Source organism: Typopeltis vanoorti, chromosome 11 (genome assembly GCF_054136105.1).
Source record: "Typopeltis vanoorti isolate ZY-2024b chromosome 11, IOZ_Tvanoo_1.0, whole genome shotgun sequence".
Lineage (NCBI taxonomy): Eukaryota > Metazoa > Arthropoda > Arachnida > Uropygi > Thelyphonidae > Typopeltis > Typopeltis vanoorti.
Window position 1 is genome coordinate 80823709 of NC_143559.1, and position 27466 is coordinate 80851174.

General features: G+C 34.5%; 1 protein-coding gene across 3 annotated transcripts in view; it reads right to left on the reverse strand.

Moving 5' to 3' along the window:
• Positions 1 to 3972: 3972 nt before the first annotated feature.
• LOC150101783 (uncharacterized) overlaps positions 3973 to 27466 on the reverse strand; it is a 54112-nt gene continuing 30618 nt past the window's right edge. For 2 of the 3 annotated variants that reach the window (XM_090400283.1, XM_090400285.1), the window contains one exon: positions 3973 to 7361. In XM_090400283.1, coding sequence (XP_090256409.1) covers positions 6298 to 7361 — 1064 coding nt within the window. In that variant the 3' untranslated portion in view covers positions 3973 to 6297. Of the gene's footprint in view, positions 7362 to 21743; positions 21857 to 27466 lie in introns of those variants that run through there. The other variant, XM_090400286.1, reaches the window with a different exon arrangement.

The window sequence follows — 27466 nt, forward strand, 5'->3', positions numbered from 1 at the left end:
CATAAAAATATAAATAAACACATAAACACAAAGCAAAACTCTGGCAAATTGCCTCTCCAACCACCCACACACATGCAATGTTAATTACACATTCCATTATAACAGATGCTGTACAGAAGACTACCATTAATTTTTGTTGCTCAGAAAACTTGTGACTAGCAAGGAGGACATTCCTCATAACCAGGTCCTCCTTTACTTTTATGGAAGAAACATCTGCGATAAGCATCATATGCTGCAACGCCCAAGAGCAAAATAAATTGGTTGAATCTCCTGCTTCACTTATTTCTACATCAAACAAATTCTAGTGAATAAATTCGTGTTATTTCTTAATCCACTCTTTCTCCCATTCCGATTCTTCTTTTTGAATCCTATTAGTACTGAAACAACCAAAATAATATCTAGACATGTCTCTTTAGAATGATCCAAAATGACCATTAACCCTGACAATCATTATGACAGAGCATTTTATTTTATTGGTATAAAAGCTACCCCATCAGTGCTGTATTAATTGGACATTATTTCTGTAATTAATCTCCTTGGAACTCCTTAAATTGGTGTCGCAAGACTAATTCTAAATTTAAAGATTTAGAATGTAATAAACAGTAGATAGATATTCATATACATAGATATTCATATTGTAACGATTAGGAGCGCTACATTTTAGCCTACTTTTTTTCCACGAAAAATAACGATCAGATCATCACACCTCCCTATCTCTTCCTCCTTCATAATTTTTGAACTTGTAATCTATCTTTACAAATGTTCTTTATATCTGAACACCCTTTCAATGTCAGATTTCTAACATTCCCTTAAAGAAAAGCCAACATGGCTACTTCTCAAACTTATTAGGTAAGTTGTGGAAAAAAAAAACAGCATGAAGAATCGGTTTTCATAAGATAGTCATCTGTCTGGTTTATTTAAATAAACGATCAAATATGTAGGTCACTGTCGAACAGGGAACTAAGAAAAGCGACACCGTAACCATTAACTCCCTTTCATGACTGAGTCTATTTTGTGTGATAATAAAGTATTTTTTTTAAATTTAATAACTTATTTTAAAGGAAAATAAGACAGATATTTATTTTTCATAAATAATATAATTTATAAACCAATAACTTAGAGTTCCAAATTTCTCTGCATAGATCTGGAAAATCATTAGAGGCTAATTTAAAATATCCAAATTGGGTGAACAGAGAAGTATTCTGTTCAGTGCCGGATTTACGTATAAGCTAAAAAAGCTACAGCGTAGGGCCTCACAATCTGCGGGGGCCTCAAATAAAAAAAACAAAAAGACCAGCTGATGTAATTTAAAACAGTAGGGGGCCTCTGGGTTTTGTATAGCTTAGGGTCTCAGCAAGTCTAAATCCGGCCCTGATTCTGTTGTATCCTCTTTGGGTGACTGAAGCATACTTTAGGGAAAGACCAATATGAAATAAAATAATTTTAGTACAATTACTTGTATTATTTATTCCCCAAAATGAGGGCTGATCAAAGCAGTTTCCTTAAACTAGCCTTTAGAAGTTGAATATTTGCATTATTTCGTGTAACTTTGAGAAATCCAGAAATACATGCATATTGTGCATGTATTTCTGGATTTCATTCAAATCTGGAGATTTGAATCTTCAGAACCCAGAAAGGTGTTCATGGAAAAATAAATTATCACGTTTTCTTTCAGACAAGCGACTTTTTTGGCTACGCATCATGTCTATCATATAACATTATAAAACATTCGTAGAAAAACAATTTTTTTCACTACTGAGGACCAGCATGAATTGAAACAACCATCAGATTTGCCATTGGGGAAACGGATCATACGAAGTTTTAATACCAATGCATTATAGTCAACAACAGTTGGGCGTAAGTCATAAGTCCAAAGATTGTCTAATTCTGAAATAGTCTAGAAAAAGTTCTCTTGCTGGTAACTGAAGGAACCTTTTTATGGCGTCGTGGATGCTACTTCGACGCTATGCAGGCCTCTTGTTAAAAAATTGAAGATATTCATTTCTGCGAACACACAAACTGGCAAAAAATCCAACAGGAACTAATCACTGAATTTCGCAAACATTCTCTCAGACAGGCTACGATAACATTAATCCTAAGATGTTAATATGAGCATTTATTCTGAATAATAACATAGAATGGCTATTAAGCAAGCCTTACTACGTTATAATGAAGTTTAAATCCTAGCTAAACATCATGGTAACTGGAAAAGAATGGATTCTTTTGTGTATTTTTCCTTATATTTTTTCGAAATGCCCGGCACACGTAAATGGACTCCTCACATATGTGTGTATTTGGAATTGACTACACAGAATTGCTTTTTTCCTGATTACCAAATAAATCTAAAACATGAAATCCATCAGACGCTGGCCTACAACAACACTATAATTCATTACTCCCAAGGCCGTCTTCAAGGATAATTTCTACTTATAGTGCCGATCACATCATTATGCTAACATTTGCCTGTTCTACTGATAAAAACAGTTATCCTGCTGCACATTTAGCACTAAACAAGCAAAACAGAAAGAAATAGAGAGAGAAAATCTACACCTCATACCTTTACTCCATTAAATGAATAAAATCCCACCTTTTTACCTCCAGCTAAAAGCATGCATATTCATATAGACAATACTGTAGTTTAGCTAGTTATAAATTCTCTTCGATGTAGGTCACTGTCCAACACCGAATCAAGGTTAGCGACACCAAAACCATTAACTTTCTTCATTAGCTGGTCCAATTTTTTTTTATGATCAATATAATTCTTTTTTTTTCTCGCGTATGTCTATTATCCTTGTCCATGTATTTAAAAAACTCCGTTGTGCTATAATGTGATCTGATCCTATAAGTTACACATTAGTTTTCGAAGTGCTTAATAAGTTTTTAAAGATTTATATTAAGGTATGTCTTTTGAGGCTCTCTTTTTTGCTATTTTAGAAAGCCATGGTCCTTCTTTGTCGAGATTTGTTTGACTTTGGTGAGTAAATAAGTAAAGCTGTAGGATCATAGAAAATCTTTAGCTCATACATAGTTTTTCTACTTTCATATTCAAACGCAGTTACATATTTCCCATCATTCTATTGAAATGTTTTGTCCGTGGCTTCCTGCACTGTCACAATAGATGACAGTATGGTCATTCGATCATTTAAAAGTTGAAATAAAGAGGTTAAAAAAAAAAGTTTGATGCTAATCAAACTAATAATTGTGTAGCAGCTTCCTCGCTAAAAATTTTGTGATTATTATTCATGTTATTTATAGAGTTTATCTTCATCTGCGGGATAAAAATAACATAATTTATTTTCACATCTCTCAAGGACAGTAGAAAGTGCAGGGTGTGGTTACAAAGTTGGAGCAAAAATGACTTATCTTTAAGTTTTTCATCATTCAACTATTTCTGCAGAGGTAGAAAATCTATTCTTCCTATAGCCTTCTTGTAAAATTTTACTTATTCCATTTTTCGCGTAATTTTTATTGATCCCGTATTAGTATTGTACATAATAATAAGTATCAGAACTTATTCTTTGTATAATAATTTGCTGGAAGCCAGAATATGATCGATACTGTTCAGTATCGATCTCTTGTGAGAAAAATATTGGAATATCCCTTACCAGAATAACGTTAGGAAAGTCGTTGGTCGACATCATTAATTCTGATATGAAATTTTCATATTTTTGAAATTTTAAAAGAATTTGATTCTCACTCAGTGTGAAGCAATCGATCTAAACTTGTAGTATTTCCAAGGATTTACCATCGCCGTTGATGTCCCAGTAGCCCAGCCTGTTTCTGGGTAATTACGAAAATCGAGACGTGGACTAAAAATCAATAGTAATGACTGGATTTTAATGGAAAAAATATTTGAAGGTTAAAGTAATTTGTACTCGTTTATGTAACTGCAAAACGTGTACCACATGTTTACGTAATTTTGAAAAGTTTGTTGAAAAATGTGGGTTAATATTTTAAAGAATACACAGTCACTTAATAAGTCAATATTATATTCTTATCTAAAATAAGCAAATTACAGCTAATAATCTTTCTGTGAACAAAGAATTGAATTTTTCATAATTAAAATATATTTTTAATCTATCTCTTCTAACGTAACATTGTTTTATGAAACATGCTACAACTGTACAAAAGTTAAAATTGCTCCAAATATTACTTTATACAATCTAATGGAGCGACATCTTACGGCAAATTCATAAAAATACTTTCGCTCACGTACACAACGAGATATCTCTTACACAACATCAGAAGAAAGAATAAAATTTGTAGTCAGTTTAATATCTAATTTACAAGATTAAAAGTAATTATTTTATTACGTATAGACTTTATAACAATTATTGCAACTTTTGAATATTTTTATCCAATAAATAAATGCCCTTCATGCATCTGTGTAGTTTTACACGAAGCATGCAACAACAAATTACTGAAGACAAATGCCACACTGGGCAGTGTTCAATACAGTATAACACTATAATTTCCTACTGACAATGTTTAAGAACAGCCAATAGATACATAAAAACATTTTACATATTATTTTTTAAGCCTGTAGAACTACAAACAGTTATTTTTCTGAATGACAAAATTTTCTTCAATTATCTATAATATTCCATAAAGATCGGATATCTAACAGATTGCGCCACCTATACGTGTTGACCGAAGGGTTATAATTTGTAATTTGTTTCGGTGCCGCATTAAATGATAGCTGTTTAATTTAACATAATATTTAAAAGAGAGAAGGAAAGTTATGATAATGAAGTGATAATTTTTTATGTCAAAACTTGTGCTAAAAACAAATAATCGAAATAGCAAAAAGATTAATATGGTTTACTTAACATAAACAGTATCACCCTTTGATCAACACTATATAAGGAGGGGGTAACCCTACATACATACATACACAGACGAAAAGTGGTATATCGATTGTCAGTTATCTCAAGGACAAACAACAGTGGAAATATAACTCCCATGATCCTTTTTAAGTGAACCATTATAATCACATACGTATTTGTATATCCTTTAGCTATTTCAAAATATCAGCAGTAAATAATAGAGAGACTGTGATTATTATGTCTTTGAAGACTAAATAACTTGCTATAACTGGAAGTGCAAGTGAATCAATAAATTATAATTTATTTTCAGAAAAATATGCTTCTTTGAACAAATTTTTTTTTATTATTATTATTTTTAATGAGGACAATAAAACATTTCTAAAATTCCAAAAATATTTTATTTTCGTTATTTGAGTCTTAAACATTAATCTTCACGTTCGATGAAATTATTTCACTAAAAAAATATTAATACAATATTCACAAATGAGCTAATTTTTATCACGTATTTACAATTAACTGACATTTCGACAATTACTTATCAAAACTATCAGACGATTCAGCGGTAGTCCTAGAAACGGCACCTTCAATATTTAACGAAATATTAAAAGTATTTCGGTGCTAATTATTAAAATGTACTATTTTAATGAGGGGAAAAAAAATAAAAGTGAAAATTTAAAAAAAAAAAAAAAAGAAAATTTTTTTTATTATTTCGATGTTGATAATTAGGTTAAATCACTAATATATATATATATATATATATAATATATATAATTACATGTATATATTAAATTCTAAAATGATTCAATAAAATGAAAGAAATTTAAAGGAAACTGGCCGAATGGATAAAAATAACAGAATACTTTCATTTTAATGTTAGCTACCAATATAGGGGGGAAAAAAAAAAAAGTGTCGGATGAAGTCATATCATTACTTCCGCTTTTTACATCACTTTCTTTAGACAAAACCGAAGTCGTAAACGAGATATATATTGTGATGAGCATATAACAACGTAACAAAAACTTGGAAGTTATTTTCAACTGTACATAAATGATACAATTCATGTGAAAGGCGTATGTTTATAGAATAGTAAATGTATTTATACAATAAGCAGGTATATATACCCAAAGTTTTTACACTGGCCCCTATTTCAACAAAAAAAGCAAATAAAAGTAGAAACCAAATTTACAACGGTGGCGGCGTCTCTTCCATATATATATTTATATATACCTGTGTGAGGCAGTCTGAGTAAGGCACTCCATTTAGGGTTAGCGCCTATTACAACTCCGGCAACGCTTGGCGATCCCCAGTGTTTGCTATCGAGACTTCGGATACACACACACACTGCATTCACTCAATTTTCCGTCTTTAGCGGACTAGCACTTGCGAAAGACAGCAATACGATACTCCGGGATCGCTGACGTCAATCATATCTCTTACATGAGTACACAGGCAACGTAGGGGAGCGGTTCCATCACTGCAACACCGGTATTGATTTACTGGGAGTGGATGATATGAGAAAGGTGTCGAAAGGTGAGTAGGTATGTCCGAAATATGGGCTCAAGGGTGCTAAGCCAATGTGGGAAGGGAACTGGAAGTGAGTAGTCGTAGTGGTGGTGCCCGAAGTTGTATAATGAGGACTACTCATGAAAGGACTCCAAATAGTTGGTAATCCAGGAGTTTTCTGATGGAAGAAGGGACTTCTCAATGCCACCGTTGGAGTATGGAGTGGAGCCAAAGTGGCCGATGGTCTTGGAGTAGGGATAGGACTGCTTGGAAGAGATGGTATTGGTGGCGGTTTTGGCTTCGGTTTTGCAACAGATATACAAGAAGTAGGAGTTGACGGTGATGTTGAGCTGGATGGTGATGAGACAGCCTCATCTCGTGAAGGACTCAAATCATTCTCTTGGTCTCCTTTGGACCTTTTCGCTGGACTTGGAGAACTTGAACTGCTAGGAGCAGGACTGTTATCATCAAAATGTGAGTCCTCTGTTGAGGGGCGTTTATTTTCTTTAGAAGCAGGAGAGACGGAAATCCAATAAGTTTCTCGTTCTCTAGTGGAGGATTTCATGCTCATGTCTTCTGGTAAATCAGGTGAAGATGCTGGTAAAGGTATCTGTTGCTGCTGTTGTTGTTGTCCAGGAAACGCCGGCGAAAATGAAGGCCGTGGGGGTAAGTAAGAAGGTTTAGGACTAAGGGATACACTTGTGGTATTACTGATTGCTTCCATTTTGACATGGAAAGGAATTTTGTTCTCAGTTTTTACCGTCTCTGGGAAAGACACAAAACGGTACACAAATTTCTGTCCAAGAACTTTCTTGATGATATTCTTGTCATAATAATAACGTAGTGCTCGACTCAATTTATCATAGTTCATGTTATGTTTGTTCTTTCTTAAACCCCACAGTCGAGCTACCTCTTCGGCATTAACCAATTTAAATTCACCATCATTGTTAGTCCATGTGATGATGTTGTTATACTGATTGCTGAGCAACAACTCCAAAAGAAATTGCCACAGAGTGATGTTTGTGTCCATCCCTAGAAAAAAAAAGCGAACAATATTAGACTGCGAAATAAGAACAATATACTTAGTACAATTTGTTTAAAGCAATTTCTTTCTTGAAGTAAATAAGCAGAATCGAAAATGTTATTTATTCCTTAATGTTCATAATGGATTACAGTAACGTAAACAACACTATAAATAAATGAAAACTAAGTATATGCATATCTCTTTAACCCTGAAAAGCTAAAAGCTGTACCAGTACTATATCAAGTTTATCAGTACTATTTACATAAGGTGGCTTAGGCGACGAAATCCTTTAGTCGGAATGACATGCATTATTTATACATAACACGAAATTATTTTTGGAGTACTATTTGCACAATGCTTCCGCAGTTAGTGCTTATAAGAGACTGATACCTGAGATTACATTATATTTTTATCGTTTTCTTCGATATACCGTGTAAAAACGACAAGTACTTAGCCATTTAACAAGTTTTCAACCAAATAAGTGATTTAGACTTTTTTTGTGAAAGAAAAACTAAAATGATACTATACCTTAACTGTATTACGCAAGTCAAAATCTATTTAAGTTGGCATCATCGATTGTATCTAGGCGAATTCGGCTAGATACTACTAAATAAGATACAAGAAAATTACTTTAGGCTCATCGGAGGGGCTATACCACATAAAAAATAAAATAAAATAAAATAATAAATCTCCTTGAACATTAGTGGATCTAGATATTCAGTTTATTTCAGCACCTCCTTAACAATTGTCTCTTTCGTGTATTGTGGCCACATTTAGGGCAAGATCCGAGACTTAGAAATGGGACTATCATTACTAAATCACTTCAAGCGTGTGAAAGGGTTACTCGTTCTCTGTCCACTTTTCTAATGTATAAATGATTGGTCAGTATTGAATACATATAGTCTTGGATCATTAGAAAGCGCTACAACGCAAGCCAATATTGCAGACACATAACCATCAATAACTCAGTTGCATCCAATACTTAACCTCAAGAGCCTGAATTAATTCTGGGAATCATCTTAGTGGCTTTTAAAATATTAGTCTTTTGTAACAATTATTATTGCACACTGTTTTAACTCCATCCGTTTATTTTACAGTATACAATCTGAATGTTTAATTGGCGGAAATAGAAAATGTAGGGTATGACGAAATACAAACGTTATGAAAATACATTTTTTGGACTAAAGGACGAACTTGTAACCCAGAATTTAATTGCACACAGTCGTATTCCTATTGAACGAATTTCCCTTACTGAAGGAAAGGCTTAAAAAAACGGGGAGAAAGTATTCATTGAAACCGGAAGTTGATTACATATACCGGAAACAGCCGCTGCAAACCTACCGGATGCATCGACGCATCGGTGTGTTATAGCTACCTCACACATTAGTCTATTGTTGATTCGGTTAAAAGTTTCAGGGTCTTCCAAACACTGTTCCATATAGACAGAAACACATAACACAGATTTCTCCGGAAACGCTAGTATCATGATCATAATGCCCCTATTCTCTAGTCTCTGTGGAAACTTTACTTTTCAAATGCATGCCCACCGGAAATAGACAAAGTGTATCAGCTAACGTCCGTTTTAACCTTTAGCAATCCTCGATAGTTGTGGTTACATAAAAGGGGTGGAATCCTGTGCAAAGGATGCTAAATGAAGATGATCGGGTGGACAGGTGGGCAGAGACGGTAAAATTTCCCTAATCTCTCTCTCTCTCTCTCTCGTTCCGTGGGTTGCATTATCTCCCCTCCCCCTCACATTTCCCCAACACAAGTACTGATTACTATCTCGAGGACAAACGGGTGTGGATGTGATAGGAAACATCTATTTTCTGACGCCGCGTGGTCCGTGTTGTATCATCAGTGCTAACCGAAAAGGTCGTGAGGCGGGGGGGGGATAAACTGTAGGGGGAAGGGAGGCCTGGGGGATCGAGATCATTCGGGAACTGCAATTTGTATATAGTGAAATCTTAATCAGAACGCTCTCTTTTGCCTCAACCACGCGAATGAGTGCATCGAAAAGATGCGATAATTAGCTAAGACACGCTTCTTGGGCATACTCAGAAATTAGTAATAAGTCAAGTAAAATAACTATTACGTTAACAGTTTTTTTGTTTGCTTGTTTCAGAAATAGCGATGCGAACAATGATATATTCTACACGTCGAGGTATATATGGCATGACTTCAGGGGAATAGCGTAGACTGTACTGAATCTCCTCTCTCTTTTCAGATCAATGTAAACAATCCATGACACCCATTTTATGACCAACCCACTAAAATATGCCCAATGAGTTGCCCATTAATTAAGGATCACTTGTGAAAAACGTTCCGCCAAAATACGAGGATATCATAACAGTACCGGCCGTAGCAAACGCGGGATTCAGTTGAGATCACCAAGGCTCCTAATTTAAGATAATTTGGGAATATGCTATTAAACAATGTTAAAAATTAAACGCTATACATTTATTGATTATAAATTTACAAGAAAAAGGGAAGAAAGAAAAAGAAAGAAACTAATTATAAAGATCGTGAACAAAGCAGGTTATGCACTTCTGTTGCTATCTGCAATATCTACTAAACAGTTTAGTACTTTTTCGTTGTCATTAAATTGGAGTGTGCAGAATTAGCTTGTCTGCTTTGTCTACTTTTATTATGTATATTCGTTTTGTAATCCATGGGGGGGGGGGAGATACAAATATTCCAAGAGTATTCGAAATTTGCGAAAACCAGTAAAGCCTGGCAGATTTAGTATTTGTCTGCAACTATAGTGATAACGATATCTTCGTAGTATTCAATGATATTAGCTGGATTGTGGTTCGCTTACAGGTATCACAAATAACAGTATACGCATCAAACGATATGCATTTAAGTGTTGAATTATTAAACCAGACAAAGCTATTCCGATAAGCGTTACACGTATGAAAAAACAGAATTCTAGAATTTACTGATGCATAACTATAATTATTTGAAATATAACTAAGAAACAATTGCCATCCTATGATTCGTCAGTGAATAAATAAAAACTATTAAAATGCATAATAATACAAATAGCAACAATTTTAAATTGTTATTTTAAGATTACTCTGTTCAAATAAATAACTTATTTATTTTCCAAGATGTTTGTTGTAGTACTAACAAAAATGAAGGATATCATTAATTATTTTAATTGCATTTTCATCCATAAAAATACAAAAAAAATTATCTTACTAACTATATACCACTGAACTCGATAATAATTGTTTCGTCAAATTCATACCCGTGGCACATGTCACGTTCGCAGCAGATGTTGAATGTACAGTACATGTTTTTCACTCGATCATTTCCACAATTTGTTGACAACGGAAAGGAATATCATCGAGTACAAAGGTAGCAATCAGGTGATCAAATAATGACATAGCTAGATCTTAAAAACAAACATAGCGTAGGAAATGCTGGAATTTTCATGTGTGGTGAGACACACCAACCAAATTACGAATCCGATTACTGGAAATCAATATTGAATGTTTAAAAATAAGTCGCAAACTATATATTTGTTTTTATATATATAAATAATATAATTTTTAAAAGAAGGAAGAGTGTAAAAATTCGTTGTCTTTTTTTTTTTTATCTTATAACCGTCAGCGCTTGCACTATACTAGGATCACTGAATCCTATTCAGAATATACCACACTACTCCTTTAACAATTTTTTTTTTTTTTTTTAAAAAAGGTGTCTCTTCTCTCTCTCTCTCCTAGTCAAAATCCTCCTAAATATTCAGTGATACCGCCAGTTTCTCTTTTTTGCTCTGTTTGAATTTTCACAACTATAAGTGTAGAGTCAAAATTCAATGAGAGGAATCGATCGATTATGTTTAAATAACCATATATTTAAATTCTGTATAAACAAAGTTATTTGTAAGGAAATATCAATACAGTAGTCATGAGTGTTATAATGCCAACAAATTATTTTAACATGTAACACTAAAAACAGAAGAATGTTATACAACAGCAAGTTATCATCTGGTAGAATATGGTGTCCAAGTGACTTTTTAGCCTTAGTTATAACGAAAATATTGGACAGCGCACTATGACAATACATTCATTACTTTTTTTTAATTATTTTTATGCAGTTTTTCCAAAATATTCCTATTTCTTTCTGCTGTACTGCATGTGGTTTATTTTATTTTTAAAAATATAAATAAAATAGGGCTGAATGTCTCACTTTACTGGATCAACTTTAGTTAAAGAAACGAGTATTTTTAGATGTTTAAAAAAACTACATCATAGCGTAAAAACGAGAGAATTTTTTTTTAAAAAAAATGCTTATTTTCAGAACTACTTACTAAGATGAAAAACGCCACAGGTTAAGTAATTAGCTTAACATTTCTTAATGCTATTTTCAGTTGTAAAACATAAGACAGTAAAAGGCCACAAATTGTAATACCGTAGTAAGTTAACAGAATGTAATTGCGAATCTTAGGATCAGGTTATAATGCAGAACACAAAGTAATTAAAATTAAAATGAGATCTGATTTCTGCATTCAGAGTTGATTACTAACAGGAAGATACAACTCCCAAAGGGCAAAAGAATTCGAGAGAGCTTTGGCCATCAAGGAGCGGATAATTCGACATTTAAGAGGGCAGTTAAGAAAATGAGCATCAATAGAGGAGCATAGAGGCTTAAGATGAATACATTTATATATTCATGTAAATCTGAAGCTAACACTCTCTGATAATAATCTTCTCAACCTCAGCATTATCGTCAGAAAGTTTGCGAAGTGAACATTAAGACTAGTTATGAATGTTTTATTTTGAGCTTTGTTGGGCGGTGATATTTTGACTCATAGGGGAATATTATTCTGACAAATGACTGATTCCACGGTAGTAATTGGAAGCCGAGTATTGTCGCAAGAGGCTAACTGCTTTTCTAATAAAAATTACAAGTAACGAATTAATAATACTTAACTTAGAACTAAAATTCCAACAAAAATTCGGCTTGTTGGAATTCTAGTTCTAAGTTAAATATTATTAATTCGTTACTTTTATTCGGCAGAGGTATTCGCAAGAAGACAGAGTGTCAAATTAATGTCGTTTCTTCGTTTTTCCTCCTCTTCTGTAGGACGCATCATTTAACTCATTTTGACAGCTCATTCTTCGACTATTTTACCTTCTTCATTAGAAATAAAAGCGAGATTCTCATTAAAAAAAAAAAAACGTGAATATAAAAAAGTAATCCATTACTGAGAAAGCAGGAGGATGGCTGAAATTTAGAGGGGGGCTACTTGGTTATCATTCGTGGTTTAATCGTTGAGAATGTCAATTTCCCTCTGAATTCGTGCAATACTGACAGCAGTAACAATAATACCATTAAAAAAAAACAGTAAAGCAGTCAATGTTAAACTGCAATCAACCTCATGCTTTGCGTATTCAATACTTGGCTTACTTTTTTTCTTTTTTTTTTTAATGAGATGTCTTTTTATGAAATATCACATTACTTACATAAGTTGTTAATGAAATCATAATGTTATTTTGTGGGTTTACCACGGATTGCACGTATACGCAGATACCTTAAACTTGGAATGAAACTAGTAATCGCTAAATCGAGATTTTGTTATATGTGTAGGAGATGAGACATCAATGCTATTGAATAAGTCATTCCCACAACTCCAGCGAAGAGGGTGCATCGGATGAACACCTAAATTTTGGAAATGCAATGTTCAAAATAACTTCAAGCAAAACAAGTACAGAAATGCTTAGAAAATGATAATAATAACGAAAAATGAGAGCATTTTTTTACTATTTTTGAGCCTGAAACTGTTCCGATTAAAAAACAAAATTTTACACATTTTAATACTACAGCGGTGGAATATGGCACGTTTTTCACCCGTGTCATTTCAATAAGGAGAATGGTGGTCTCGCACCGAGCGATAAAATCGTCCACCTATACACATTCACAGTCACCGCGGTTAGCCTACTGGCTTTGCGCTTCGCAACCATATGCCTGGGGAAGGAGTGTCCTAGGTTCGATTCCCGTCGACGAACGTGAGGAGCTTAAGGATCTGCCATAGCCAAGTTAGCTGGTCTTGGGCGTGGACAGCAGGCTTTTCCCCTCCGGTTTATCTGGGGTTTTTCATCCCGCAAGCAGGCAAACCGACCCCGTGAACACACAGGGATACTTAGAGGCATAGGGCTGACCTTCTTATCCTCGTATTTCGGTTACGAAATCCAAACATGCTTGGAAGGTTATGGGCCTTAAAAGCCTGTTAAAGCCAGTGGGATAGGATAGGATATACACATTCACAAACATCCGTGTCAGCAGTGGGATTCGAACCCACAGCCTGATTTTTTTATTCATTATTATATAATGCTCCCACATATGAAAGGTGACAAGACTTATAACACAACAACGCCGTGTGGTAAGTGATTAAGGAGAAAGAAGTAATTTGTTAATACGTTTCTTGATTAGTTGGTTGGTTAGAGTGTATAGCTATACCCAGGCCGGCAAAGGACTTTCAAAATATTAAGAACATTCATCGCATTCATTTCCTCAATCTTAATGCTTAGAGTGAAATTAACTTAAAGATTAGGAATATAAATATGGATATTTCTCTGATAATGTTCTTAATCTTTGCTGTTAGGTTAATAACACTTAAAAAGAGGATATTGTGCTTGAATTCTCAATTCTCTTAGATATGGTCTATAACGCGTGCCAACACGCATTAGGAAAAATAAATAAAATAAAACACTTACGACAGTTGTTTATACTACACCCTATTCTACTGGCTTATTCGATCAGGAAAGTGCAATAAATAAATAAATAAATAAACTAATAATAATATGAATTTCGAGGTCAAACAGTTCCGTGTCGTACAGGTGATGTGGCAATTGGTTTGCAGCCTGCATTTATTCGAAACTTGCAGGAGCAACTCGCCAAAACGGACACCACGTTACCACAATGCTCATTGCGAAACTGTACTGCAGTGACGTCAAAGGTTGAGCGAGGAGCACGTGCCGCCTCTGAACCACGTCACCCTCCGAAGATTCAGTGGGAGGAGCCATCCGATTACCTTTTTCAAGGACAGAGGATGCAAATGATGACTAGATAAAGCTAAACGACCGCACTTATTAGAAGGTGCTACCTATTATCAAACCTTGAGTTCTGAAAGGGGGTGGGAAACGGTGGAAGAACAAGGGATCACAGTTCCCTGGGAAGAGAATCAATTTCTGCTTCCTTTCCCTTATTTTCTAGCGAATAAAGGTTATTTGGGCTTTTCATAAAGGTAATTTTGAGCCCCAGTGACGACCGATTCTCCCCTCATCGCTATACCCTTAGGTCGGTGCAAGCTGCAGTTACGAATTTCCCCTCCCCGAATCCTCCTTAAGGTTGTACTCTGCTTTTCTATAAAGAAGAAAAGATTTCACACTTTTTCAGTATATAAAGTAAATTCGACAATGCTTGATCATTTAAAAAAAAAAAAAGTAGTAACAATAGCAACTGTCCACAAGAACAGAAGCAATAGCGCTTGCTCTCCGAGTGAGTAATCTTGCTAAAGATGAGGCAATGCGTAGATTGTTAGCAAACTCACTAATACCGTACCGCCTAAACTATTAAACACGGGTGGGAGTGAAAAACTGGTTTTACTTCAGACACTTAAACTGTCTTTCTGAGAAAACGGCTTTGCTTAGAACATCGAGTTAAGCCTACAGGCCATGTACAAGAAAAGAATCATTGATCTGATGATGACTACCTGATCTAAAGAAATCCAACTCTCCTTTCCCCCGCAATGAAGGGATATGGTTCTTCGTAGAAAACTACTTCGTACAATGTTTTTTTTTTTTCTTCCCACTTAATCCCATTTCACAGTTCTCGCGTGCAAATACTTATAGAGGGAAAAATTATACGAATAAAGGATCCACCAATATCATTTTACTCCTTAGTGGATAATAATAGGAATAAAATCCAGCGTCTTTTTAAGCAGTTAATTAGTTTAAATTAATTATTTTGACCAGTTGCGTATTACTTGTAATCCTGGTTATTTTGTCAGCAAATATAAGACTTTAAAACAAAATATGAAGCATTATTATTTCCCTCCACCCACCCACCCCCACACACACACACACACACACAAAACGAAGTTTATTTTATTACTTGAAAAAACACAAGTTCATCTTATTCATTCAGCAACTTTCATATTTTGCCTCATATTATTAAACAACCAACTTTCATACAGCATAATCTAAGCCGGCAATTTCAGTCTGCCAATGAATTAAGAGGCAAAAGCAGACACGAGATAATTTATTGATGTTGCAGAAATTCTTGCGAGAAAGCCTAAAACATGCTTCCAGCACGACAGAGAGGTATTTCACTGTAGTGTGTGTGTGTGTGTGTGTGTGTGTGTGTCGCGCGCGGGGAATGTTTTGTTTCTTGGTTCAACACTGCTTGTAAGGTATGGTCATTTTCTTCCTTGTACACAGTTTAAAAAAAAAAAAAAAAAAAAAAAATCACAAATCAATGTATACTAACTGATTATTTTGAGAATTTATAAGTGGAAAACATAAAAATAAAGAAAAAACAAACATAACATAAAAATAAAGAAAACATAAAATACATTAAAATAAATTGCCTAAAACGCTTTTCGATTAATAAAATAGAGCAGATGGATCTTTTTTTAAGCGCGAACCCATGTTTTTTTTTTTTTTTTTTTTGGAAATCGGTAGGCAGTCGGCATTGTCTTCGACATTATCTCCGAGGTAGAGTGTATTCCCAGGGCAAGTTACATAAGAGACGATGTTTTTAATCATAACTAGTCTTTCTTTGAGAATAAAATCATCAGCAATCAGCTGAAAAAAAAGTTGAAAAGCTCCCTTAGTGGGTGACTAAAATAAAACTTAAAAATAGCTTTTTGTCCGCAGACTTAGTGTTATGGAAATTGCCAGAAGGCTACATAGGTCTAACTCTCTCTCTCTCTCTCTATATATATATATATATATTTTTTTTTTAATTACATTCAAGTAGACAACTGCATTTCAACACTCAACTCTAACCGTACTTTACTTTCGCATGTGCAGTGATTCTATATATCGTTATCGACAGATATGCATCCATCTGTATCGTAGAGTTGCTTGTAAATTAACAAAAATTCCCTAATTCACTTTTGACTGATATTTAGTTTTAGCGTTACAATGGAATCAAACAGTGACATTTATTTTATTCGCTTGCCTCCCACCCCTCTTCAAAAACCATTTTGAACTGTATAACACTGTACACAAATTCAGTATTGTTTGCTTGTCGTAACAATTTGGACATTCTCCCCCCCCCCCCCAATCGTTACATTAGGATAAATACTCAGGAAACAGTGCCATTTTATTTCTCCTAACCTAAAGGTTCAGGAGTCTTTAATTTGAAAATGTTGATTAGAATGACTTAGATCGTCTAAAATTTGTTGGAATTACATTTAAAAAAATAATAATAATTGATTAGAAGACGCCGTCCTTTGCTCGCTAATCTCAGTCTCCGGTGTTTCGAGTAAAAATTCAGTTCTTAAGGTTATGAATTTGATGCGTTGCAATACCAAGGTAAGAAGCGCTGGCAAAATCCATAAATCGGAAACAAAAAGATTTCCTAACGCAGAAATAAGTTTTACAGCATGTTTTTACAGGCAAGCTTTTAAAAGTTTAACGATTGATATTAATTCTTACACTTTTTTTTTTCAAGGTCTGTCCACTTCAGTGATAAGAGGTTGCACTAACAAAACTATACGCACCCTTTCATTTTTACAAAAATATTGAATGATATCAAACATTGTTAAGTATAAAATATATACTTTTATAAAGCCTAAAAAATGTATATTTTGAAAATAAGCAAAAGGGGAAAATGTTTTCAGGAGTTTGAGTCACCTTTGTCAGTATTTGCTTCAATAAGCATAGCTTCCGAAGTAGAGCATGTGCGTATACTCGTGACAAAAGTGGCGCAAGTCCTACTGAAATTTCTGCAATACTGTCTTTATCAGGAATATCTGTTTCCTGGCAGAAATATTGTTTTGCTTATCACTGCTTTCGAAAGGTGTACAAATATAGAATCATACAGCAAGCTATATTTGCTGAATAACGATTGTCAAAACTTTATGTAAAGGAAGAAAAAAAAAATTAAATATCCTAATGAGATTTCTAAATACACCTTTTTTAAATATATGTTTATCATATAATAAATTATGAGAAAAAAGTGTTTATGTGATACTGGTTCCAATGGCAAACATCGCTTGTCAAAAATTGGATGTTATCGGCAATTTATCAATAAATACTTAAGCAGGGCTTATCAACAAATTGGAAGAGCTGGGCTCGAGTTCTGTCTTAGTGGATCATTTTCAAGGAATCTATTATTATCGTTATCTACAGAAGAGTTTGGGGTTTTATACGAAGGTGGCAAGAGTCCGAAGAGCGTTATGGACTCGATTCTAGTTGACTAGAGGAACTTTTCCTGACCTTTCTTCGGTCAAACAGGGAAAGACAAGTTCTCTGTATGGAATAATATTATGTACACATATGGTTCAGTGCAGTGGAGCAGCAAAGGTAACTCCATTACCACTGTCCGTAATGCAAGACCAGGGATGTATAGCAGGTGTGTGTGTGTGTGCGTGCTCTCAAAGAAATCTGAAAACTCCATCTTAATACAGATAAAAATGACCTGACGCGTTACCCGATTATTATATTATATTCTCAACAGGGGAACATTCATGTTACAAACAAATGATTTAAAAAAAAAGAGTAAAAAGTCTTCTAAACTCCGATTCAGTACCATTATCTCTACAAGATGCATTTTCGTCAGAAATATTTGGTGAGGAGGGAAGACGTGAACATTCGATAACTGCCAATGTTTGTCTCGGGGCACGGACGATGGGGAAAAAAAAGATTTCCTTAGTCTTTGGCAGCATTACAAATATCTGAAGTAGATGAGAAACTAATAGCTCTCTCAAGCAAACATTAGGAAAGCCAGGATTCCTTGAAATAAGAGGGAAAAGCCCAAGATCAGTTTTAAAAGCTCGGCGATAAGTTAAACCAAAGTCCAAATCTGTAGGGTGTTGTCCAGATCCTAAAAATCCCTTAAGAAAAGAGACTGTTCGCAAAGATGATCATCAGATTCATCCAACAATTCCTTAGATGGAGTTAGAAAGTTAGCAAAGACATGTTGAAAAAAACAAGACGAAACAAGAAAAAAACAAAATACCCCCTCACACACCATTCCTTAACGAATGGTGTGTGTATGGGGGGGGGGGTATTTTGAAATACTCTGAAAGATAGAAGTCCCTTCGAGATCATCAAACTCTGAATAGTTCGATATCTCCATCTCCTGGCCGACTGCTGTATACTGTAATGTTTACTAAACCTCTTGTGGGGACAGCAGTCTCATGCAATATCCAGAACCAAAGGAGCGCTCATTAGGTGCAGCAGCCTCCTTCACTTCATGTTATTGTTTTTCAGTTATCATTGCTTTTTTTTTTTTTTTTTTTTTTGTATGTGTGCGTGTCTACGGTTATATTTCCCACTACTAATTCTGTAAATAGTTTTAAATGTAATCACTTGTATCTGTTTGCTTCTACCGAACTGTCACCATCTTTCTTACTCTAAAAATACAGCAGCTTCTCATCAATATTCTTCAGTTCAGTTTCTTCACCGGACTAACCCCTCCTCATTCAATCTGTCCATCTCTATTCTTCGGAAGAGCCTTCCTCTCAGTTTTATCCGAGGATTACAACCTCCAGCTGTTCAAGAAACGTATCAACAGGTTCTTGCTTTCTCTTTAATCACTTTCCTGCACAAGATACTGATGTGCTAATGGTTTACAACTTCTTGTGGAGACGCATTCAAATTTAATTAGCCAATTATTATATCTGACAGCTTCGGAACTCTCGTTTTACGTTAATGAGGGATTATGGGATGGTAACAAAGTAATAGAAAAACAAATGTCATTGCATCTATATAATAAGCAACAATATTCCTCTCTCTGGGTCGTGAAAGTCCTTGGTGTGTGTGTGTGTGTGTGTGTGTGTGTGTGTGTGTGTGTGTGTGGAAGTTGGAGGATCACCGCTCACCCGAGACTTAAGTTGCCTCCCACATGAAAATCTCCTTATTTATTTATCTAATAAATAAAATAAAACATATACATGCATGCACTATCAGCATTGATTCATTTATTTAATACCATTTTTAACTCTCTCTCTCTATATATATATATATATTAGGGTTACCAAGTAATTTTATAAGCTTGGTTATTTAACTCCTAATCCCAAGTATGCAACAATTAAGCTTGCGTCTGAAACATAGATGTATTGCAGTATACATCTTTTAGTGAAATGTGATTTACATTATGGGAAAATACTAAGAATAGTGATCAGAGCTTTACCCACCTTTACAATGAGTTGCCCTGGTGTTGTACCATCTTTAGACTTGAACTATGTTTCAGGCGCAAACTTAATTGTTTGCATACTTGGGATTAGGAGTTAAATAACCAAGCTTATAAAATTACTTGGTAACCCTAATATACAGTATCCCCAAGTTAAAAAAGTATATATATATATATATATATATATATATATATATATATATATATATATATATATATATATATATATATAATAACGAAAATCGGCAGTTTTTATTTCAATATTTTCTACAAATTGGTTCACAATTTGTAGAAAATATTGAAATAAAAACCATATATTGAAAATTGATAATATATGGAAATGTATTATATGGCTTCATGTAACACTACGATATGGTCATAAATACTGCATTTATAACGTATACAAATATAAACAGTGCTCTGTCATGTGAATAAATACAACTCTAGGAATAATGCAGGTGGTGGTAATTATGTTCTCATGCAGTGCAACTATCCCCGCTATCTGCGTGAGGAATCGAAGCAGGTGGGCCAACAAAGAGCAAGTGGGAGAAACAGGATGAAGGTTTTTCACAGAGCACCCTCCCCAGGTGAAGCCGCACACAATAAAGGTTTCGCCTAAAGCCTGTTACAGTTGCAGTAGCCAGCTTTCCCCTTAGTCATTTATTCACAGTGAGACAGCGGTGGTAATAAAAGACTCATGTTGCATACTGTTCCTCTGTTTGAATTAAAATTTGCATGACTACATGACTTGACCCATAAGTAGCATTAGCATTTAGAAAGTCATGTAAGTGATAATTTCGATCTTATTCAACGTTTAAAGTATGTTATCAATGTCAACCTTCTTTTCCCGGTATAAGCGCACCACGATTTAAAAAAAAAATAAAATAAAAATTACGCCTATGAAGGCCTAATATTTCTACGCCTTTTAGCTATAAATAATTAAAACCGATCTATTATGCAAGATCACTTAACATCTATTTTGAAGTTAAGTGATCTGCTTTGCTATTCAATCTTCATAATGACCTACATACCTTGGTTGAGAAGAAACAGAGAAATGTTTATCGAGGACAAAGTTCCACGAACACTAATTGAGTCACCTAGCGATATGTACACAACTCGGAGAAGCGCACCGCTTCCTCTGCCGAGAGAGACCATCCTTTAATAAACACAGATATCATGTTTACGCTATTACAGTGGCATGCTGTACAGATGTCTTATTACCCCGTCGCCATATCTTCTGAACCAAACCAAAACAAACAAAATAATCAACACTAGCTAAGCACATTCCTTACAATGTGTTATGCAGTCATGGGTTGAACAGGTTTACAAGTGCATAATATCTGGTATTCAGTATGACGACATTTGTTTCTACTTATTTATCATTACGGAGATTGTACTTTCAAGGAGAAGAGAGAGACGCAAGCAGTGTGCGTCCGGGTTATACGATTTGCCAAGCGAAACATCGGTATCTTTTTTTTTTTTAAATAATATTCTGTATTTATTTTATTAATAACTGGTATATTATACTGAGTTACTTCCAAATTCTTTCAAAGTCCATTAAAATAATTAATTAATCGCACAATAATTACAGAATAATATTTAAATATACTCCCAGCATTACATTACACTACAGCATAAAGCTTAAACGACATTAGCGACACCCTTAGTTATTAAAATCAACTTCGCAGCAGACGATTTGGTTAATTTCTACTAGAAATATTAACTGCCAATAGAAAGACAACGCATATTATTTACTTTTAAAGTTGATGTAAATTTATATTTATATAACATAAAAGTTCAGAAAAATGTCCTTCTATAAATTAAAAAAAAAAAAAATGAACGAAGAATGTATTATCTTATGAAATAGCCTTATATGTCTACATGTATTTACAATTCCACTTTGCTCTTCTGATTTCGTACATAAATGATTCGTTTCTGTAAAACAAATAATCGATACTAAACTTATCATACTATAAATTAAGTTTGTTTACAAATAAAACAAAGTGCATACTTACAGAATAACGCTACTTAATGAGCAAAATTAACAAGTTTCTTATTCCGCCCATGAAAAGAACGGACTTAACGCTACCATGCTAGGTTGAGAGGTAACACATACTGGTGTCTGTTTTCCTGATGAAGTTGCAAGACATGCGCATTACGTCATGTTTAAACGTCATCAAATACGCAATAGCTTTTAACGAGAAAACCATGTGCAACAATCTAGCAACTCGTTTGGGTAACATGATCGAATCGAATAATTAAGAACTAGGAGATGATTACTTTCTCGTTGGCTAAGTTTAATTTATTTCTTCCAACTGAATATGCAGTTTCATTAAAATTCGAGTTTTTTTTTTAATTCTGATTTTTTTTGTTAAAAAAATTCTGACAACTACAGTTATCCATCATACGTTTCAAAGTGCTTTTTCTCCTTTTATTCGGTTCATTTCACTGATTAAAAATGCTTGTTTTTATGACGTTTTCCTTGAAATGTGTTATTTAAAAATTGTCACGGTCAGCGGATCATCCACGCATTCTTTTTTTGTGTGCATATTTTTCAAGGAAAACAACTGTATATAAATTTGTGCGGCTGCTGTGCTGGAGATTTATAGAAGATTCAACTTTTCCATTTTTTTTCCTCTTAAAATTTAGGCAAAATATAGCCGAACGAGGACAATTTAGAAAATATAGTGTGATAACCTTGAGAGAAGCAATATATGGCAGGTGGTTGTAAGTCATCTCGGACACTTTTACAAGCTAAGGAAGTGTAGCCCTATTATGCTATTATCATGGCCTAGATACCACGCATCAAAACACTTAAAGAGCTGTAAGGTTTGGGTTAAATCAGCTTTACCTGAATATCTGTATACAATTCAGCAAAGCAGGATTTCGTGAAAAATTTAGAACTTTTCCATTACGCGATTTTTCGCTTTACACTAAAAACAAGCACATTATTTAGTGTCTAAGAAATCCTGCCGTATTAGTTATAAGTATTCTAAAATCAGTTACCCTATTATTCGCTAATGATGAAGTCATTTCTAGCCTAACTAGAAAACCTTGATTTGTATATAATTCTTAAAATTTCATTTTACCTAATACCATGCAGTATACGTTTAAAAAATAAATAACGATATAGGATATAAAAAGATTGCCAACTTCGTTAGCTGAATAAATAGAGCTCCTGCTGTTTAATGAACAGGTCCTGGGTTCGAACCCAACAGCCAGAATGGATGCCTGAGAAATGAAATAGTTCCATGTTTTGGTATTTTAAACAGGGTTTCCAGATTATCTAATCCTTAACTCATCCACGTCACTAATATGCGACAAATATATTCGTACAGCCTTTCGTAAGATTCATATAGAAACAAAACGCGATTATCCTGCGAACATATCTGAGACTGCTGTTTACAACAGACAAGACACGTGTTACTATAACATAACTATCACGCAAAAAGTTACTGTTTATAAGGGTGAAGCAAAATGCTTTTATAATCCCTGCTATCTGATAAGGTAACTGTGTAGGAGAAAGTTTATGAGCTAAGTGCTCTGCCCGAGTGGGTGCAAGTTATAGATCATTAGGAATTAGGATGGCCTTAGGCCTCCCATATTTGGAGAAATCTGATTCTCCAAATATAGGATCTCATAATTTTGCCTCATAATCTCATAATTTGCCGTTTGTTGTACTAACGGCAAATTATGATGAATCAGATTTCTGATTCATCACAATTGGATGTGAAAACGATGTTGAGAAGAACTTGACTGCTAAAGATTGCAGGAAAGAGTAGATATAAGGGACATTTGTGTCCCTATGAAGTTGAACATTTCTGATATAGCATGGCGCATTTAAAATCATGCATAGGCATTTGTTTTGTACTCTCAGCAGTTTGAGGATATTTGTGCTTGAAGTGTGGCTCCAGGCTGGGGATGCATAAGTAAAAACTGGACGAATCATCAACTGATAGAGGAGTAATTTGATTTTGGTATCCAGCTTACTATTCCTATTGATAAGAGGGTAAAGCTGTGCTATGACTTTTGATGCCTTTGCATGAGGCTTTTGTGTGTGGACTGAAGGTTAGTTTTCTGTCCAGCAGTACGCCGAGATATTTCGCTTCTACTCTCCAGGGAATCTTGATATTAAATAGGAAGATGTCTTCTTTAGGAGATATTGAGTTTTTAGTGAAAAGCATGGCGATGCTCTTCTGAGGGTTTACTTGCAATCTCCAATTGGAAAACCAGTGCTCTAGTTTCAGCAGGTTTTCTTGCAGTTTCTTGGTGACAAGAAGCGGTTTAATAGATCTGGCTAGTATAGCTGTGTCGTCAGCGTAGAGGGCAATGATAGACGACATTGGATTGTGCGGTATGTCCGCCATGTAAATCGAGAAAAGTATCGGTACCAGGAGGGACCCTTGAGGTTAGATAATACATCATTTAGTTTAACTTGCATTCCTCTGCACTAAGAAATTACTTTATAAGGTGGACTAGATCCGATGGAATGCCGGCTGAAATCAGCTTGTATAGTAGTCCAAAATAACATTACACTCCTTATAAGGACTGGCTTAAAGGGGCGAAGCAATAATGATTTTCATATTCCCCGTTATCTGTAGAGGACAGCGTAGGGATAAGGTGTTATTGAGCAATTAAAGCTCTGATCATGGCAGGAGGGTAACAGCAATAGCCGAGCCTCAGTTAGAACTTCATTGGCGACAGCATTGCCATCCAATTACCCTCCAAGGGTATTGGATTGAATGAATCAATCACCGCATCTCACGTCTCACGGTCGATTGATTCCCAATCCTTCTTCCTCCTCCGTCCAATAACAACGCACAGCATGCTGACAGATAAATTGAACTGAACATTATAAATATTAATATTGGTGTTCAATTAAATAGCTATTTTGTAAAACTTTTATGCAGAAATTTTTAGTTATTTTATTAAAATAATAAGCATTATTAAACTTTCGTAATAATTTTATTAAAAATTTAATATTATCTTGCGGTTATGAAATTTTTAAATTCTTTTTACGCGATCGTTTTTTTAACTTTTAAGCCGACTCGAATTTCTCTTCATATTTTTAAAAATAACGTTGCTTTAAGTTTATTTTTAAAAAATATCAATATATTTAAAATACATTTACAATATATTTGTTATAGTAAAATATAAATATTAAAAGAACTTCTCATTGGTCAAAATGTACGTAAACTTAATATTACCTCTATTCAACTAATGAAAGAATTTTTTTTTTTTAACGGTATTACACATAATTATTAATCAAGGCAGACACTTTTCAGCTACTTCCTCTTCCGTATTGAATTTGTTCTCCATTACAAATAAGTAATAGGCGAACATACGCATCCATCCTATCTACAGTAGCGGGCACTTGACTGGGATTCTCTGGCGACTGCAACGGGGTAACTTAAAAGCACGTCACGTAAACGAAGAAGTCGAATGCAGGCGTGCTTTTGCAAGATGAGTAGAGAACAAGGAACGCTAGTAGGGGCCCGTGTGTTCCTTTCGTTTACTTCTTTAAGGCATCTGGCATGCACTCCACGTATTGGTAATGTCTATACAGGTGTTTTAAAGTACCATTCTAAGAATATTTACACTCCTTTGCTTTCTTCTGCTCGTTTATAACATTTTCTTTATCAACAGGAAGAAAATGTACAAACATTTAACTCCCATTTCTTGGATCTACAATAAATCCAGGTGTTTATCTATTTCAGTGGTGGGTTAGGTCTATCGAACATTATCAGGTGTGTGTGTATGTGCAGGCGCGCATGTAAATTAGATACCCTTATCTTTGTTTCGAAATTTTCTAGGATTTGAATTGATATAAATTACAATAAATTAATTGACTGAAGTATCTTCTTAATTCTGTAGCTCAGCTGGTAACAATTAGCGGGTTCGAATCTGTCTCAAGGTATAGATGCTTTTTAATTAAAAAAAAAACGGGTTCGCAGTTCAATTACTGCGATAATACTATTACAAACAAACCGAACCTTTCTATATCCCTGTTTTTTTTATTGTTGTTTATTAAATGAATATGTCCTTAAAAAAAACAGTCTACAAGACAAATGTACAAACGCAAAGCATAAAATCTTGGACATTGCGCATGACGTAGTTTGCAGCTGATATGGCGCATGCGTACAATGAAATTTATTATCATAGTACAACATAAACTTAAAAAAAACTCATATTTTACAATTTATTAAAAGTGACAGCTAATCCGGGAAGCTAGTGCGACTTCGTCCGCAACTGGCAATGATTTTCTGACCCCAGGTTTGGAAACCACTGTTCTAATCGGATATTCCTGTACAGCAGCTGAATGTTCTTCCTCAGTTCACCTGTCGGATTCCTTAGCAGAAACACGCTCCCAGCCCTTTACTAAAAAGTCCCTGCTGGATGCAGTGCGATGAATGTATACGATTGAACCTTGTAACAGCTGCACTGCCTTGAGACTGTATCCAGTGATCGCCGAGAGTCACCCTCCAGCGAGTCCTAACAATTGGTGGGAATAAGGTATAACACACACACACATACAACAGATAAAGCCTTTCCACAGTCCTGGAAAGGCTTTACTACAGGCAGGAAATAAGGGAATGTAGAAGTTTTTTTATGTATTATACACGTAAAGATGATCTCTCAGTCTAATGAGTTGCAGTTAGGGAAAAACAGCTGTCGGTAGGTAGGTATGATTTCTCCTTAGCAGAAGGAGTAATGTGTTATACTGCTTATATGGTGTGTGGTTGCAGCAAGTCTGCTTCCAATGAAAAAATGGAAAAAAAAATGCAAATATTCTCATTACTGGTTAATCATGGTGTAGTTTTATGCATGCTATCTATCCAAAGTATTTGATAATCAAAAGTTTGTTCAACTCAGAAATCGAAATCCCTGAGCAAAATTTAAGTGATATCAAATCAGCAACATAATAAATGGTTGACTATGACAGCGTATTTTCCCAGAATAACAGCCAACATCATCTGAACTTTCTGCAAGCTAATTTATATATTGATAAAGTATGTATTCCTATAGAGGGTGTATTTGTACATCTGTTCATTTCACTTTACGATGACAAAATTATCATTAAAATAAACATAGAATTTTTTTCTTTTTTTCATGAATTAATAATTAATTATTATTTTTAATACGATTTTCCAAGAGATCAACTTTACTTAAAAGTCTCAATTACAATATGGATCTTCCTATCCAACGCACGCGTTGACCTTACAATCAACTTTATTATCTATACGAATAGTTTATTTATTTATTTATTTTTGTATAAAGATGAGTTATCAGCTTATTTAGCTAAATTGCTTATACTTTAAAAAAAGTAAAATTTAATTAAAAGAAGAAGATATGAGTTGACTTCTATATTTGGTAAGTTGCAACCTTAGATTATAAAAACAAACAGAGACATGCGCACTATTGAACACATCATCAAGAATCTGTTGATGCGAAAAAGTCTTCCACAAATGAACCTCAATAACGGTACATAACAACAATCTTGATTTATGGCAAAGATTGGAAATTTATTACAAGGTCTCTGGAAAGTTATGGCGTTCTAAAAGTTGCTTCTACTTTCCTCCACAGCTTGTGCTAAATAACAACAGCAGAAAAGAGTGATCTTTGATTTTTGATTACGTCATATTGACTTGCAGATCTAACTTTTATGCAAGAGCATAAAAGTTGGATCTGGGAGAATTGCTTCCAATTTTACCAGCGAACTTTACGCAATAAAAAGCAC